A 19477-nucleotide genomic window follows, 5' to 3' on the forward strand; every position below is an offset into this window, starting at 1 on the left:
GAAGTAATTGGCAAGGCGAGGCTGAATGCCAGATTCGTGAAGGATCTGGAGGACACTGGGGATTTGGATGGGATGTGAGTCAGCTGCTTTTCACCAAAATATCACACCATCGAGGGAAATCAAAGAAACCTACCAAGACACACAGGAAGCAGAAAAGGACTAGCCAAAGAACTGATGACATACTGCATTCTAATAACTACCTCTCAGCATGGGATTGGGAAGGGCTAAACAATTTTTTCAATGTATAACTGATTTTTCTCCTAACTTCATTCATGATTTTCAAATCCTTAACTGGTTTATGAAAGAAATGATGCAGGTTAAGACCCTTCTATTTGTTTTTTAACTATTTTTTACTTACCTTATACACATGTGATTTTTCATTCATATGTAAATCAATTCCTTTAAGCAATCTAGGCTTAGAGTGACCAATTGTCTGGTCTTCCCAGGACTAGGGTTTTTTAACGTAAATACCAGGACAATCCCCAGCAAGCCAGCATGGGTGGCCATCCCATCTAAGTCACCTTAAGAAAAATTCATTAATACATTTGTTCATTGTGTTAAAATACATTGATGCTGTAATTTTTCTAAGAAGAATGAAAAAATCTGATTATAATTATGTGATAACTATATCTATAATAGTAGATATACCTACTATAACATAACTGTATCTACAATTTCAGGTAGATGAAATTGACAGTAAAATGGTTTCAAGTTTGACTATGGCTTTGATGGAAACAATTTATAATAAAACTATTTCTCCATCATCTGAATTATTTTTTCAGTTAAGTAAAAAATACCTTTTTAAGACATACAGACTATTTATAGCATGCTACTATAGCATATAGAACAGGTAGGAAGAAAAATTAAAAAGACAGGACGCCTGGGTGGCTCAGTTGGTTAAGCGGCTGCCTTCGGCTCGGGTCATGATCCCAGCGTCCTGGGATCGAGTCCCACATAGGGCTCCTTGCTCAGCAGGGAGCCTGCTTCTCCCTCTGCCTCTGCCTGCCATTCTGTCTGCCTGTGCTCACTCTCTCCCCCTCTGTCTCTCACTGATAAATAAATAAAATCTTAAAAAAACAAATTAAAAAGTCAAGGCACAGCTTATCACAAAGAATAACACAAGTCATTAAAAAATATTTAAGTCACAAAGCCACATACAAAGAGAATGGGAAAAGCATGTTTTATTCAACTGTAAATTTTAGCTCAAAAGTTAAGAATTTCAAACATGAAAAAATGAATGTCTTTTAAGCTTTTAACTGGTAAAATGAAATCATTCAAGATAAATGAAAGCCAAAGGTTATTATTAAGAAACTAACTCTGATATTTCAGAATTGAGTCCAGGTAGATCTCACAATCTACACTGCACTGTTTACAGCATTAGTTTTTTTTTTTAATTAATTAATTTATTTGACAGACAGAGGTCACAAGTAGGCAGAGAGACAGACAGAGAGGAGGAAGCAGGGTGCCTGCTGAGTAGAGAACATGATGCAGGCTGGATCCCAGGACCCTGAGATCATGACCTGAGCCGAAGGCAGAGGCTTTAACCCACTGAGCCACCCAGGCGCCCCTATGGTATTAGTTTTTTATTATACTTTATTGTATCTATACAAAATCACCAAGCCACTACATCAACAATATTTTCTTTAACTCAATTTCCTAATCATCATATAATTTCTTATAATAATTTAATTCTTCAGCAATAAGTTTTGAAGTGTGTACAGCTGATTATATTTGAACCTGGTTAATCTACAATTTGGACAGTTAATCATAAAACAGATTCAACTGAACAATTCACTGATTCATAATATCCTTTTTAAGATAGATCCTTCTTTCCCTAAATGTCATATGGTAAACAGTTATGGGTCATCCTCATATCTTTTGAGATCGGGTTAGAGCCAGGAGAGAGAGATCATGCAAGAGGGGCAGTGAGGGAGAGGGGTGGTGGCAGGAGGAGAAGGAGAGAGAATCTAAAGCAGACTCCATACTGAATGCTGAGTCTGATGCGGGGCTCGATCCCACAACCCTGAGATCATGACCCTAAGAGTTGGCCACTTAAATGACTGAGCCATCCAGGTGCCCCTGGGCCAATTCTTAAATGTACCAATCCTATGTTCAAGACCACCATCATCTTCACAATGTGAACTACCTCTCCAGACCCTTATAAACATAATGTTTTATTTCAATTTTTTTTCAAATATTTTATTTTTAAGTAATCTCTACACCCAACATGAGGCTGGAACTCACAACCCTGAGATCAACAGTTGGGTATTCTCTGGACAGAGCCAAACAGGCTCCCCTTAAAGATAATATTTTACAGCAGAAGCTAAAGGATATTGTTATTCTAAGTTGAAATCTACATTGATAGCAAGTCAGAGTCATTATGTGTGTGTGTGTATAGTGTATAGTATATAATATATATATAAGAGCCAACAGAAAATATTATTAGTGAGCAAAAGACACAGGCTCGCATAATTGTTCCCCAGCCAATTCAGAGTTAATTGCTGCATTAGTGAAATTTTTAGTATTTATCTGACAAAGTTTTATCCCCCCCCCCACCCCGGAGAAAGCACAAACACAGTCCCCCACTACCACAAATTATGCAGTCAAGTTTCCCACATTTGGGGAAATCCCATGGATCAGCACATCCAGAGTGCAATGGATAAGCCTCGTCCTGGGAAAACCACCTTTGTGATCATGGTATCTCCCCTGTCAGGGAAGTATCTGACAAAGGTTTTATCAAGATTAACGAGGTCAACATAAGCCAAGTACTTAGACTAGGGCCTGGCACATAGCAAAGTGCTATAGTAAGTGTTTACTATCATCATCATCATCGTCACCATCATCTTTTAGAATACCTACTGGCAAGTATAAGTGTGCCATAAAGGAAAAAAAAAAAAAAAAGCTTATTCATTTAGTTTCTAAGGGAATTAGAGATAACATAGAGTATCAGGGACATGGCAGGTACTCAATACTTTTTTTCCCTAATTTTAACATTATCAATTTTTCACATTTACAAACCAATTGTGAATTTAAGCACAATATTTCCAAAGTATGTTGAAATAAAATAAATATATCACTTTTTGTAAGGTACATCCAAGGGTTCTCCATTACCCCCTCAAAAAAGTTTCAGTCCTCTGATTCATCTCTATGAGAAAATTTCATTTATTAATAATAATGGTTATGACTAATTCTCAGGCATATGAAGTAAATCTACTTAATCCAGCCTGCCAGTTAAACTACTTCTATTTCTAATTCTAAGTATAAATACTCATGTCTAGAAAAAAAATAAAAGAAAGGAAGAAAGACTAAACATCATCTAAGTCCTCCTTCAAATTATTCCAAGATATAAGTGCCAAAAGAGTTCTGAAAGAGTCTCCTGTCAAGTAGGAAAATAAGAAAATGCTATTTATATATTGCTGGTTTATAATCATCACAGATCTAAAATTTGGCTCAGAATCCAGGTCAAGGTAAAAAGAAATGACTTAAGAACATCAAAAATACAGGTGCAGCTACAATTCAATTACACATTTGCCCTTTTTTGTAGGGTGTGTCTTTGCTCTCACAGCTGGGAGAGTTGTAGTTTACATTTTCAACAAAGAAAGCTACCACATTAAAGAACTCAAGAAATTCCTATAACCAAAACTGTAGCAATAACTGTGCAATCTTTACTTGCCTTTCATAAAGATATTATGTGCCTTAATCTCCTGTTCATCTGTACTCAATACATTTGGCGAAGTACATTAACAACAGAAATGAAAACAATTATTTGAAAACAAAGCTTAGGAAAGAAGAATCACGTAAAATATCTAATAACCAATATCTCTGAAGAGACTACTTCCAGTTTGAGGGGGGAGAAAAAAAGAACTGGAAATAAATGTCAGACATTCTGTTTCTGTTTGAAATTTTTGTTTTAATTACTTAATTTTTGTCTCGCCTAAAGGAAAACAAAAGCAAAAACAAAAACAATTATGAACTAAATAAGAACAGTAATTCTGAACCCAAACTGCTGATTTTAATCTATTCATCTCCCTGTATGTATAATTTTTTTTTTTTTTTTACCTCTAGTGTTTTATCAGTTTAACAGTCATAATTTATCCAAAACACACAGATGGTCTTAGGAATAATAGAAGTTTCAGATGTTACAACTTCCTAACATATGGAACAACTATTGTGGATCATCATTTTGGCAGCATTTAAATGATTTTAACAACGTTAACATCTTGGCATTTTTTTGTACTCATAGGTTATTACAACTTTAAACTGTTTCGATTCCTGATTGGAGATGGTTCTTTTTTTGACTCTACCCTACTAATGTGTAAGAGAAATAGTACCCTGCATTCACAGGAGAGCACCTTCTGGGGCAGCAAAGTATAAATGAAGACCCACTAATAAATTAAACATTATGGCAAAAACCATGACATTGCTTCAAATTCAGTATTTGATACAACAGGAAGGTCTGAGATTTATAAAAAATCAAATTTACCATAGCAGTATTAAACTGTGAATATCACAGAAAATGCACAGATAGACATATATTAAGAGTAAGTTTGAGAAATTTCAAAATGTGAGACTACAATCCCCTTTATTTTTTATCTTCTATATAAGATACAATATAAAAAGAATTGTTCATTCTCTGCGTCCGATTTCAATCTTTCCAATCTCTCCTGAACCAGGTCAGTGAGGTTTCAACCCTTCTATTCCATGGACAGTGCTCCTGGGAAGGTCATCAATGAATGACCACCAAGTTGTTCAATTCCATGGTCAATTCTCAGTCATTCTATTATGTGATAAACCAGCTGCAACTGGCTCAGTGTTTGGCTACCCTCTGCTTTCCCTCGGTTCTCACTGCTCACTCCTAGTCTCCGCTGCTTTGGCTACCCTCTGCTTTCCCTCGGCTCTCACTGCTCACTCCTAGTCTCCGCTGCTCTTCTTTCTGCCTCTCCTCCCTGAGGGCTAAACATTGGACCTCTTTTCCTTTCTACATATAATCACTCCCTTGGCGACTTCAGTCTCCTGTTTTTAAATAATATGGACACGATGATGATTTCCATATTTATCAGGACAAGCTACATTAGCCTGTGGTAAGAAATGCTCCATGACTTAATACAACAGAGATTGCTCACTCATTTGATGTGTCCATCATGGCAGACAGAGGTGTGGGGTGGAAAGTTTTGTTACTCATCACTGAGGGACCCAGGTTCATTGAGTGTCCATGTTGTAGCTGCACTACTTGCAACAAGTGTCCCCCTTGGTTGCCACATAGTGAAGAAAGAAAGTGCTGGAGGCTCACTCACCAGTATTTAATTTATTGAATTTTGACTCACAGCCCACGAAGCTGAACCAGTCAAATTGGTCTGCCCAACAGCAAGGAAACTGGGAAGCAGAGTCTTTCATCTGCCCAGAAGGAGGGGAGGGTTGCGCAGTAATGAGTACTTGCTATGTCTACCACAACTCAATTTTTTCTCCAGCCTCAACCTCAACTCTGAATTTCTGACTCATGTTTCCAACTGCCTGTTTGACATTTATACTTGGATATCTAATAAGAATTTCAAAATTACAATGTCCAAATCTGAGCTGCTGATACTTCCAACCCCAAATCCTCTCTTTCTACAATTAATGGCATCTCAATATTTTCAATTGCACAGACCAATCAATTAAGGTAAGCCTTGACTCTTCTCTTTATTTATAAGCCACAGCCAATCTGTTAGCAAATTCTGCTGGCTATCACTTCACAGCAGATCCAGAATTTAACCACTCCTCACTACTTCCCCTCCTAGTGCACAGAGCCAAACCACCATTTCCATCTTGTCTGGATTATTGCAAAATCTCCCAACTAGTCTCGCTGCTTAATCATTATTATCCGTCAGTGTTTTCTCAAGACGGCAGAGGATTCTGCTGAGAATCCTCTGATGCTTTCCACTTCACTCAAGGGGAAAAGCCAAACTATTTACAAGATCTATAAGGTCTTATAGTAATCCATATTTATATCTGTACCTATGTCTACATCTATATCTATATATCTCTATCTACAGTCTAGTTACTTGTTTTCCCAATATTATCTCCTACCAACCTCGCCTTTGCTCAACCCCCACTGACCACTTCCCTCCTTTAAAAAAAAATGTGTTAGGTGGTCCCCATATTAAAGTCTTTAAACTTTTCTTCTGTTTACTTTTCCAGGTGCTTGTGTAGTTTCCTCCTTCAATTTTTTTCAGGTTTTTATGGGAAGCATTCTCAGGTCATCCTATTTAAAACTGAAATCCTACCCCTATCTTAATTAATCTGTCTTCTCCTTTAGTATTTTTTACAGGACTGATTATAGTCTACCATATTATGTATTATACTATCTATTTTGGTTTTTACCTGTACTCTCACTGAATTTAAACTTCAGAAGGGGTCTCACTGATTTCTGCTTAATGCCACATCTCCAATGCTAAGAATTTCAGCATTCATTGGTATTAAACACAAATAGGTAATTAATCAGGAAAGATCTGAAGGAGGAAATGGGTAATAATGGTTTCAATGTGTTTGAATCACTCAGGCAGGGAAATGGAAATTACAGATAGTGGTCATTAGATGACTTAAAATATGTTTTTAAGACAAAGATATTATCTTAATTATACATAAATCTAAAAGGAATCCGTCATCACCAATAAAAGAAGCATTTGTTTCTATAGTCTCTACTCCCCTATGCTCTCAACTTCACTTCCCCAGTGTTTCCCATACAGTTCACTTTGCCATGTGACTTTTCCACACCTCTTAAAAGTACAGCCAGGTTATTCTCATTCCAATTGCTAGAATTATAAAAATCCCTTGAGACACTCATTCTAATTCAGATCACTGCAGAAAAAATGCTTGTTTTGTTTTGTTTTTTTTCTTCAAGGTCCCTAAAATCTGTCTACCATAACCTTCTTGATTTTATTTTTCACTATTTAATTCTCATGCTAATCGGCTAACTGGTTGTTCAGAAATAGTGCAAATGTTTATTAGGGTTAAGTGGTCTGTATTATAACCTTGTTCTTCTACACATTTAGCAGTGACTTTTCCTTAAACATGTATTCTCCTGAGTACCTCTAAATCTTGGCCAATGAATTCATAACGGACACAGAGTATGAGCAAAACAAAGAAGCTTATAGAGGGCAAGACTGTCCAATCATAGAACCAAGGAGAGTTCAGTTATTTTGGTACTTTAGCAAACACCTGACAAGATAGAAAAAGAAAGAAAAGGCAAAGAAATCATACAGACTCACTGATGTCAAGAAGAAAATGCATCCTTACTCCAGATAGCATATTTCTCTACTTGTATATAACAGGAATTTGCAATCTAATAATCTTGTCACGCAATTTTCTTTTGGAAGGAGATAAATCCATCATGAACCATCATTCAGAATGAGATTTTAGTTTTTAGGAACAACAGTGAATTCAACAGAACACAAAAGCCATTTGAAAAGGAGAAAGAGAGAAGAAAAAAACAACCCACAAATGCTTAAGTGACTTAGGAGGCCTTTGGAAACATACTGTATTACTGAATTTTTAACAATTTTTACTGTAGCATATGGAGATGTGATATGCCCTAAGTTATAATAACAACTAAATCATTCATAAAAGTGTCAAGTCTAAGACATTAAAGTAGAAATTACGGTTTTCTCTTTCTAATCGCCAAACGAAGCAACACGCATTTTGCTCACTCATTTTCATGTCAATACAGGGAAAATGGAAAGATGTTTATTTTAATGGAAAGAAGTGAAAATGGGAGCTAATATCACCCTTTATTAAAAAAACAAAAAAGTAAAAAAACCTGCTTCACTTTTCCCTTTTTGGTGAAGATATATACAGCTAGTTCTCTAAATGTTCCCCACTGCTGAGTTAAATACTCACAGTTATCCTTTCATCTTTGTCATCGAGCGGGGAGCCATCTTTCTTCCACGAAATGGTGGGTTCCGGATGGCCTCGTGGAGGCTGGCATTCCATCACAGCAGGCTCCCCCACAGCCACCATGACATCGGAAGGATTTTGTCTGAAGTCATCTCGTAGGACTGTGGGAACAAGATGAAATCATTATACTTGGTGTGATATAGACAGTCCTTATCTCTGAGCTCTGGCTTAAGAGACATTTATTATAATAAACTAGTAGTAATAGCCATCTCCATACAGCTTGGAGAATCTATATCTACTTAGAGACATATGCAACTTGATAAAGATATCTGGCTGTAAGCATACACAGCAGGGGTAATGTGATATTCTCTATGGGCCAGTGGACAGATGTATTTTGATATTTTGTGCCATCACGGTTAGCATTTGGCATTTCTTCTCTGCCTACTGCCTCCATTTTCCCATCCACATGCTAATGAATAAAACTGAACCTGCCTTTGACTTACATGACACCCTGGGGTGATGCTTTCTATTATTAAGTGAATTACACTCACCTACACACCAAAATAGACTTCCAAACATGCATTCAATTGAGAGTTACTTTAAAGATATTTCACATTAGTGCATAAAAGAATATAATCATTACAATTTAACTATGCTTATTATAGAAACTTTAGACATATTTGCAAAATGACTATATTCAAAATACTGTGTTTTTCCATTATCACTGAGTTAAGCACATGTTGGAAGGAGCCAAGGATGAGAACAGTCCTGTTACCAACTATGTCACTTTCTGTCTTCTGTATTTGTCCTTTTAGTCATTTCATGGTAGATACTATTTCACAGAATCCTTAAACTTATTCAAGGTGAGAGATATTAACACCACTTATGCGGTTAACCCTATATTTTACAGGAGGAAAATTTTCTTACAATGACCTTCACCGGATACCAGTGTAATATTAACACACTATAAAATAAGCAGTGTCATTCACTTTGTAACCATTGGAATAAAAGGTAGTAAATAAACCACATCTGAATTTCAAAAATAGTCCATCCAGCAAAAGTGTCCTCTGTATCTTATAAAGACATCAAGAACTCATGAATTCTTCTGCATCAGTTCGTCTTAAATCTCAACTCCATTGTCTACCTGAACATAACCTTTCTTTCCCCGTTTACAAAGCAGGCATGGAGATGAATACTTCCAATAGCAAAGTGAAAAATGTTCTCTTTCTCCCACTCCATTTTCTCCCACTGTGTGATAAAATGTGAACAATTTTCATACTCGTATTTAACAAGGTACTTAAAATGTTCATTGGTATCTTACATGCACAGATTTGAAGTGATAAATGTTACTTATCTTTTGAAACCTATTGACCTGAATATTTGGTAGCAAAGTTTTGTGCTAGAATGGATATTTTTCTATCCCCAAAGACACTGAAAAATATTTCCATGGATGAAGTACTACACTATTGAAAATTTATATTCAACTGTTATTTCAAAAGATGCGCTTAAATGTTGGTTTCAGAACCTCAAACAAACTTACAGGGTTACAAAATCCTGCATTTTTCTCTTCTAATTCTCTACTTTTCCTTCCTCTCTACCAACAAAGTATGTGCACACATCTGTGTAAGCTTTAACATCCACTCAAACAAAACCGTTTTTTAAATCTGCATAATGAGACAATTTGGGCACAACATGACTATGTTAACACTTGGAAAATAAGACTTCGAAGAGGAGACTCGATCCTCCTCTTTGGCAAGAATGGTAAAAGGAAAAAGAAAAGTCAATATAATCACACCACGCTGTTGTAAATCTAATTTTAATACTGTACATCATTTCTTAATATAATACATAGGAAAAAAAAGTAAACCTTGTTGAACTGAAAACTCCAGCTACTATTACCACAAAGTAAAACAGCAGGGTTTGAAGACGTTTGCTTATAAAATTACATTATGATTAGGTGTTAAGAAGATACTACAAATAAAACGTAAGGTTTATAGAAAAAGCAAATGAATAGATCTTACCAGACAGTATATGCCTTTATTGGATTACATTATTAATCTAAGAAAACACCTCTGAAAAATTTTAACAACCTTGAAACACACAAAAGGGAAATACTTTTTCAAATAAAAATAAACCATTTGTACAATTTTTCTACTTCATGAGCTTAAAACCAACTTCGTAACATTATATCTTATTTACAAATTGAGATCATATCTCAAATAAACCAATGGATAATGAAATGTCTTTCAGAAATAGCAAAGTCTATTTCTAAGTCTAAGTCAGATAAGTCTAAGGTCTAAGTCAGATAAATCAAGTCTTTTTTTTTTTTCATTTACTATGTTATTTGGGTTTTTACAGTATATAATGAAAAGCTAACAAAATGTAATCCATTAAAGATTGTTGCTTAGATAATGCTCATGCAATTACTTTTGCAGCTGTAAAGCATAAAACTCTAGTATTGCCTATGGCTACAGGCAGCCCTGTAGAGTTATGAACTGAAGACTTCTTTCTCTATTGTATAAAAACAACTGTCTTCCTTGTACTTGTCCTGAACATTTTCTATTTATTTATTTATTTATTTATTTGACAGAGACAGAGAGAGACAACAAGAGAGGCAACACAAGCATGGGGAGTGGGAGAGGGAGAAGCAGGCTTCTGGCCGAGCAGAGAGCCTGATACAGGACTCGATCTCAGGACCCTGGGATCATGACCTGAGCCGAAATCAGACATTTAACCAACTGAGCCACCCAGGTGCCCCTCCAATTTTCTTAAATCATGTATATATTTAAGTAATCAAAAACTGAGTTCAAATGATTGGCAGCATTTTGGCAGAAAAACCAATGGTATCCATAAGCATTCTCCAATGCAGTTCATTTTTCTTAAAAAAAAAAAATTTCCTTCTCTAACAAATACTATTTTGATAGTATAAAAGAGTATGAATAGTATGAAATTCTAAAATTTGGAAGTAACTTTTGAAAGATTTAATATCAATTTGAAAAATAACAAATAATACATATATAATGTATCCAAGTAGATATCACCTAAAAAGTTATTAAACAAATCACTGTTCATCCTAACATTACATTTCTTCCACACTTATGTAATGTTTTATGTTCACAGATTGGTACACAGTATTTGGCTCAACTGCTTCTCACTCTTGTTCATTCTGTTGAATTGGGGGGAAAACACACTATAAATATAAGCTTCATTGAAATTCTTTGAATTTCACTGGTTTTCTTATCTAAAAAAAATTGACAAGTTTATCCTTTGAAACAAAACAAAAAATACAATCACTGGTCTTTCTGAAAGGTGATACACCATTTTCAATATAATTCTCAAAATAGGTAAACATATTTTTAGAAAAGAATTCTAAAATTTGGTGTTGACTTTGCAATCTATTTGGGTAATGTTGAGGAAACGGGGCAAAAGGGAAAAGAAGAAACTGTTTCAAGTATTATGGAGACTTTAATATTTATAACACTCCTTCGGAACCCTGTGGGAAAATTAAGAACTGAATAATACATAAAATTATAGAACAGGAACTGGTCTTTGACAACATCTAATCCATCCTGTAAAGAGAGGCAGTGGAGTCCCAAGAAACTTTGTCACTAGCTTGAGTTGTCAGGAAAAGGCCAGAAGAAAAAAAAAGATATTCCCATTTCCAATACAGTGCATTTTTTTTAACATGTCAACATTTTACTATAAAATGCCATGTACCTATCTCATCAATTATATTTCCAACAAATCCACTCCATTATTGCAGAAGGCCTGACAGTGATTGTAGATCAGTGCACCGTTGTCTCATGACTGCCCAATTTTGTTAAGGCTCCAGTGCTCTTAGAATTAATTTTGTTCCCTAATCATGTGGTGAACATCTGTAAAATACAATGCCTTCTGCTTCATGAATCATAGAATTCCGGTTCCATTAGGGGCCTGAGAGATGGGTGATCCTAACTTTTCTTTTAGAAATCAAGTCATCGAAGGCTCCTCAGAGGGGAGAAGAACACGTCACATAAATAATAACGATGATAATATGAGTGATGAAACAAGAATGCTAACAGTGGCCGACATTTATTGCACATTTGCTATGTAAGGAAGCGCACCAAATATCCATCACTTAGTCCCCATAAGAAGGCTCTGACAACATGAATTTATTAGTTTCATTTTAAGAAGAAGTAATCTGTAAAGGTTCGGCAACAGCACTAGAATCCAGATCTCTTCATCCACCAGGACTCCGTCTCATCAATTTGACCACTTACCTGGTCTTACCTGAATACAAAGTTCACATTCTAACCCTATTGATATCACGATATAATTAATATCCAGCCTCTTTCCAATGAAACAGAAGTTGAATAAGAAATTTCTCCTCTGAAAGTCAGCTGACTCTCTTTGAATATTTCCTGCATTCTTATGGTTTCTCAGATTTTTGCCATGTTCGGAAGGTGCCCCTTCAAACTCTCAGTGGTATGTTGAGAAACAGAACTCATCGTTCGGGTTTGCCTGTCGTGCTAGCTCTTCTCAGTAATTTGCTTTTACTTCAACAACAAAATGACTAAAAAAAACCTGTACAATAATACATGTTTTAATTAAATATAAGCATTTTAATTAGAAGTAAGTATCTTGGGAAAAAGAGAGGACAATAAAATGCACTTCTGGGATTTTCTTTTCTACTTAAAAGACTAGTCTTCAATTAAACCCTGCAGCAAAGAGTAGTAAGCTGTCAAATGGGAAAAGAAAATAATATATATATTTTTTAAAAATCCCTGGGGTGCCTGGGTGGCTCAGTGGGTTAAAGCCTCTGCTTTCGGCTTGGGTCATGATCCCAGGGTCCTGGGATCGAGCCCCACATGGGGCTCTCTGCTCAGCAGGGAGCCTGCTTCCCCCCCTCTCTCTGCCTGCTTCTCTGCCTGCTTGTGATCTCTGTCTGTCAAATAAATAAATAAAATTTTTTTAAAAATCCCTTTAAAAATTAGGGTATATTAGAAGAAGAACTAAAAGAGGAAGGATATTCTCAAAGATGAGAGCTATATACATGTTCAGCAGACACGTGTGACAGAAAGAGAGAGCACAAGCAGGGGGCGCTGCAGGTAGAGGAGAAGCAGGCTCTCTGGCTCTCCTCTCATGAGCGGGGAGCCCAAGGACGGGGCTCAATCCCAGGTCCCTGGGATCATAATCTGAGCTGAAGGCAGACGCTGAACCTACTGAGCCACCCAAGTGCCCCAAATTACTCCCTTCTAGGATACTTCTAATTCTCTAAATGTCCACCTGCATGCTGAAATAAATGTTATTTATTTATTTATTCCAGAATCTGTATCATTCTTCCATTTAACATATTTGTACTGAACACATTCTTTTTGCCTGGCATTTCTACTATAATTTTGGTATTTTCCTTCCCTAAAGTGAAGTTTTAATAAATGCTGATGCTTGTCAAGAAATAAAATTAATCTTCATCTTGTCAGAAAATGATGATGTAATAGAGTTTTACTGCAAATTCTTTATATTAAGATATATGTTTTAGGAGCTAGATAAAAAAGTCCATCATAAAGGCTTTTATAACTCCTTGAATTCCTACTTAGTAAGCTCACAGACTTACCCAGAAGAACAAAGTGTTATCTTTGTACAAATGTGTATAAAACTCTTTAACATTTATTATTTTTAAGTATTTTTAAGGACGCCCTACATCCAACATGGGACTTGAACTCACAACCCTGAGATCCAGAGTCACATGCTCTAGTGACTGGGCCAGCGGGGCACCCCAAAACACTTAGCCATTTCTTAAAATAATTCCAAATTTTTAGAAACACTCCAAAAGAAAGGATGAATTTACAGAAAGATATCTTTAACCAACTGAGCCACCCAGGCGCTCCCCCCGGAAGATATCTTAACCCATTAAAGAAGAAAACTAAAATAATAACATGTAAAATAATATTCTATGAGGTATTATCTGCCTTTTACCATCATCTTCTAAAGCTAAGAAGTTTGATTTTTTAAGTGATGTAAGCAATTCTGCACAATTCTGCACAAAGTCAGGATTTAACCATAATGGTTTCCTAAGGGATACATATTCACTTTAAAATTTGGCATTGAATACATCCTATGAATGCTCTTCAATAATTATGTCATCTTCTACTTGTGCTTTTTTAGAGTACGCAACTCTATTTTTAAAACTTAAATTATGCTTTGGTTACAATTCTGGAAGAAAATATGCTGGTAAAAGCACTTATTTTCTTAACTACTAGAGCTTTGAAGATTTCACAAAACTCTTAGGCTGTACCCTAAGAAACGGTATATTTTTTTAAACAGTACATTTTTGAAAAACAAATTATACATTCTGAAGAAGTTATATAGTATGGATGGATTTCATACACTATTCAACTTCAACCAACAATGAATCCAGAACATTGCAAACAGAAAAAGCTCTTACTGGAATAAAAAAAGTTAAGTAGTTTGTTCGTTTATACAACATATGATGGAAGAACAAGCTAATATAAACAAAGATGCATTCCTCCGTGTTCTGCTGGGCCACAGGAACCGGGGCACCCCCTTCCTGGTCTTCTAACGGTCAGGATTACTTTCAGGTTGGATCCAAGCTTAAGCCAAATTCCCACTTTGCAGAAACAGGCACACCATAATGATCCTTCCTATGAAAAGCCCTCATGGCTGCCTGCAGTCCAGGCTTCATGGTTTAATTTTTTCACTTCAGGAGCCAACAGTGATACAAGATATTTTCTAGCATTAATTCCTATGGCACTAAGTCATCAAGACAGAGGGAAAGTAAGTGTAGAATTCTAGATTGGAGTTAAATCTGTAATATGTTCCAGAGAAAGGTCTATATCAATACAGCTCAACATTTAAATAGTTAATAGTCAGCAGACTTGAATCAGAGGTATCATAAATAAATGTGCGCTGCCAAAGACAGTCAGGTGACCAAAATCATGGGTTCTAGCTTATTGGTGCTTGCCTTTTACATGCTTTAAACTCAGCTAGAAATTCAGTTCATTTATGAATGAAGAAAAGACAGCATTTGTAAAACAGCATCTTATACGGCATTGTTTGCAGATGTGTTTATTTTAGCAGTTAAAAACAAAACAGAAGTAAAGAATTTCAGGATCACAACACACGCGTCCTTCTGTGAAGCTGTACTCCCAGTGAGTATATTTGCAAGGACTTGGTTATTTCCATACAAAACAGACAGTTTTACACTCTATCTTGTTAGAGTTCTTACGAAGGCTAATTATTTAGTGTTTGTACAGGACTTGCCATTTATATGGTGCATTACATCTGCAAAGAGGTATTACTGTTAGTCACTACGTAAGGAATTGCCAAATTTCTCAGCTGCTGTACAAATGCAGAGGAGGACAAAGGATGCCATTGATGAGGGCTTGTAAGTGCCAGAGCAAAAGTCACACTCAGGAGTAGCTTGGCAGGGTTAAAAAAACACAGACAGAATGAGGCTATCTGAGCCATGGGACCCTGACTGGGGCAAGACAGGCATGTGTTCTTTCTTTGATAAAATCCAACTCTGTATATCTAGCACGCTGCACGGAGACTGTCCTTGATCAAAGGAGTAGGCTCATATATTTATTGTCTGGCTCTTTGCATTTGAATGTCACCTCCAAGAGGACAGGGAATTTGTCTTTATCACTCTAGATATCCAGTGCCCAGAATAATGCCCAAGACATAGTGGGCATTCTGCGAATGTTTACAATAAATAGGTATTCTGTACGAAGCACCAGGTTTTATACATGAAATGGTACCAAAGTTGGTATGAGTCCTACACTCGTGATGCTCAAGGTATTGGAGAATAAACAGATAATATTCAAATAAACCCAAACAGAAATATACAACTGTGATTGTAATATTGTCTTGTGATATTATCAAGGCATGCAATACATGCGATATTATCAAGCTATGTAATATATGCCTTGAAGGGACAGGAAAGGATCCTGTATGAGGAGCGTAATTTCGTTTGGAGGTGAGGGAACACTGAGGAAGTCACAGTTAAGCTGAAGCCTAAAAAGATTCTGGGGAAATGTACTGCAGGCCGAAAGAGCACAGGCTGAAGAAAAAACTCGTTATAGCCAATGAACTTGAAAAGACTCAGACCCTATGTGATGGGGCCGGCTGGCAGCGATGCAACACGAGGTTGGCAGCGGAGCCAGGGGTCAGGTTTGCTGCACACAGCAGCCGTGATAAAGGGTCAGCTTTTATTTCAATTCCCATGGGAAGCACTTCAGTGGCTTTTAAGCAGAGCTGTCTCATGATGGAATTATCATATTTAAATATTCATTATAGCTACTCTGTGAATGAAATGAAGAGGAAAATCAGAATGGAAGTGGAGAGACCAATTAGCAGACTATTGCAGTAATTAAGGGGAAACTGATGGTCTGATACCAGTATGATGACACTGGATTTGGTGCAAAGGAGAGAACTGGAGGTAAAATCCTAAATGACCTCTTGAGTGGTTGAAGTTGGCAGAAATACGGATGCCCACAATGATGCCCCAGGTTTCTGGTCTGAATAACTGAACATGCCATTTTTACTTATTTATTTTTATTTTTTTAAAGATTTTGGCTTTTTTATTTATTTTTTATTTTTTATAAACATATATTTTTATCCCCAGGGGTACAGGTCTGTGAATCACCAGGTTTACACACTTCACAGCACTCACCAAAGCACATACCCTCCCCAATGTCCATAATCCCACCCCCTTCTCCCAAACCCCCTCCCCCCAGCAGCCCTCAGTTTGTTTTGTGAGATTAAGAGTCACTTATGGTTTGTCTCCCTCCCAATTCCATCTTGTTTCATTGATTCTTCTCCTACCCACTTAAGCCCCCATGTTGCATCACCACTTCCTCATATCAGGGAGATCATATGATAGTTGTCTTTCTCTGCTTGACTTATTTCGCTAAGCATGATATGCTCTAGTTCCATCCATGTTGTCGCAAATGGCAAGATTTCATTTCTTTTGATGGCTGCATAGTATTCCATTGTGTATATATATATATACACCACATCTTCTTGATCCATTCATCTGTTGATGGAAAGAACCTAGATGTCCATCAACAGATGAATGGATCAAGAAGATTTTGGCTGTTTTAAGTAACCCCTCCACCTAATGCAAGACCTGAACCCACAACCCTGAGATCAAGAGTCATACGCCTGGCCGACTGAGCCAGCCAGGTGCCTTTGACGATGCCATTTTTAAGGTATAAGAGCATAGATTCACATTATATGAATACACCTTTCCATGAGGAGGACTAGGAAACCTGTGTCTGTGCGTGGGGGTGTGGAGGCGGGGATAATTCCACAGTACAGGGATAATACAGAAACTGTTTTATTGATTAAAAAATACACTATCGTTTCAAATTCTGCCTCTTAGTATTTAACATAGGATTGATTTTTACCTGTGCAGACCTTTATACTACTATATTCCAAATGGTGAACTGCTAATATCCCTTGATCAATTAATCTATAGTATAATTTTTACCATGACAAATTTTACATGAGCTTGATGTATATTATATCATTTCAACCAGAAACAGAATGAACATATTTTTATTATATAGACTATATAAATAAATTTATATATGCATGCATGTGTATGATATATACAACCATTAATAACTGCTATATTGTGATGATATCCACACTTGGTAGCAAATCATTGTGAAACCTCATTCGGTTATTTTGTTCACAGGATAGAACAATTCAAAACGTAACTGGGTACTTCTCAGGACTGTAGTAAATTAAGCTCTGTTTACTATTTAAATATAAGAGAATCAATAGCATATTAAATGTTAATAACATGATTAGAATAATAAGAGAGTTCATATTTGTCAGACGTTTACGAAATTTCTAAAGCATAATGAAGTTCCCTGGGAAAATGCTGAGTCATCAAACTCTTAAGGATTTGTGATTCATCGTTAATTCGTTCAATAAAAGTACTAGGTATTGTATTTGGAGGTGGTGAGTAACCGGATAAACAAGACATCCTGATCTCTGCTTTCAAAGCCCTTATTTCAGGGTTTTTCTCTCTCTCTTTCCTTCATCACAGAATGCTTTGTTCAATTGAAACTTTACATAAAAGTTTAATATGCGAAACAGACTAAGGGGATATGGTCTCACTTCCCCATCCAGAGTTGTCCTGCAGAAGAATTCAGATCTAGTGTTAAACTGACATCTGAGTGATTAAACACATTTCCCTAGCTCCTGTGCTGACCCTGTGTGCTGCAAGTGATAAATCTAGGAATCGGACCTGGATTCGGCTAGATACCAAATCCTGGATTTTCAGCCCTAAACTTGACCAGCCACCTAGGAGTGGGATACTCAGGTCTAAGTTTATCTCCTTGGTGGTTGTTAAGAGAACTAACTCCATAGTACATCCTGTCTTCCCTGTCACACCCAAGTGAAACGTGGAGTTGCTTTTCATCCCTTGAATTTAAAATAATGCTTTAAAATAAGCCTATACTACTATAGCTTATAAAATCAGAACTTCATAGAGCCTAAGTACAAACTCCCCCATTCCCATCCCCCCCAATTACAAATGAAGACCGCCCCCCCCCAAGTCCAGGAGCTAAAAGGACCCATGGTTGTACAGTGAGTGAGTAGACAGAGCAGGACTAGATCTTGAGACAACTATTTTCATAAAGACACATTTTTTAAAGTGCCTGAGAGAAACTGGAATGTTTTCCAATTAAAATATTTGCGGGGAAACAAAGGTGATTATAAAACAAACAAACAAAGAAAAACCAGGTGTTTCTTTACCCTCTCAAGCCCAAGATGTCAGCAGTGAAACAGGAAAGCTTAAAAGGGAGTTTTCACGTTTTATGGAAAGTCTAATGGTTAACAGCCTCAAGAGAGAAAAATCCTCACAGTTTAAAGTGATCTCATTAAAACCTCCCTAGTAATTGGGAAGAGTCGGAGAAAATAGCTATTGGATTAAAACACACACACACACACACACACACACACACAACTATTCTCACTAATGTAGCTTTGTGCAGCATAATTAAGATTGCCAATTATAACATCACCCCCCCAAATGAAAGAAATAGCGATAGGAAAAACCTAAGTCTGAACGGCACACACAGAGACACATCAACCTAACAAAAAGGGTCTTTAATTGGTGACAATCTGCCCTAAATCACTGTGACTATTTCTCAACATAATAACTTTCAGATCTGTTAATTCCTTGTATCTTCTGGATCACAGCTGTCTTGGGGCTTCAGAATAATAATGCCAAGTATCTAACAAAGCTTTCAATCTCCAAGGAACATAACAAATATGCAATTTTGTAGCTGTGTGAGCTGCCTTTCCTAACAAACTATATAGCCCTTGGGAGAGTTCAATCAGCCTTCAGCTCCTTGGCAAAGTCTAAGACCTCCTTTTGCTGATAACTGGAGTCATGCTAACAAACCCTGTTAATGTTACTAGACATTCAATTAGTAGAAGAGTAAATCATTCTATAGCTTCTGTTAAAGGTGTTATCTTTACCAGTTACACTCAGTATTTTGTGAAATATAAAATTTATGCTTCTAGGAGTTACAGAAGCAAGAGAAAAAAATTGAACACAATAAAAATAATTCAAAGAAATAATGCTCTA

The 19477-nt window shown here is 36.5% G+C and overlaps 1 protein-coding gene and 1 non-coding gene across 9 annotated transcripts in view; both read right to left on the minus strand.

Annotated features, from left to right (window-relative positions):
* Positions 1–19477, minus strand: part of ROBO1 (roundabout guidance receptor 1) — a 1168989-nt gene that overhangs the window by 136340 nt on the left and 1013172 nt on the right. For all 8 annotated transcript variants that reach the window (XM_004770828.3, XM_004770829.3, XM_004770834.3 and 5 more), the window contains one exon: positions 7876–8033. In XM_004770828.3, coding sequence (XP_004770885.1) covers positions 7876–8033 — 158 coding nt within the window. The remainder of the gene's footprint in view (positions 1–7875; positions 8034–19477) is intronic.
* LOC123394657 lies at positions 2558–2721 on the minus strand. The gene has a single exon (XR_006609409.1). It is a non-coding gene; the product is annotated as a U1 spliceosomal RNA (small nuclear RNA).

Source organism: Mustela putorius, unplaced genomic scaffold, assembly GCF_011764305.1.
Source record: "Mustela putorius furo isolate JIRA1106 unplaced genomic scaffold, ASM1176430v1.1 tig00003834_pilon_pilon_pilon, whole genome shotgun sequence".
Lineage (NCBI taxonomy): Eukaryota > Metazoa > Chordata > Mammalia > Carnivora > Mustelidae > Mustela > Mustela putorius.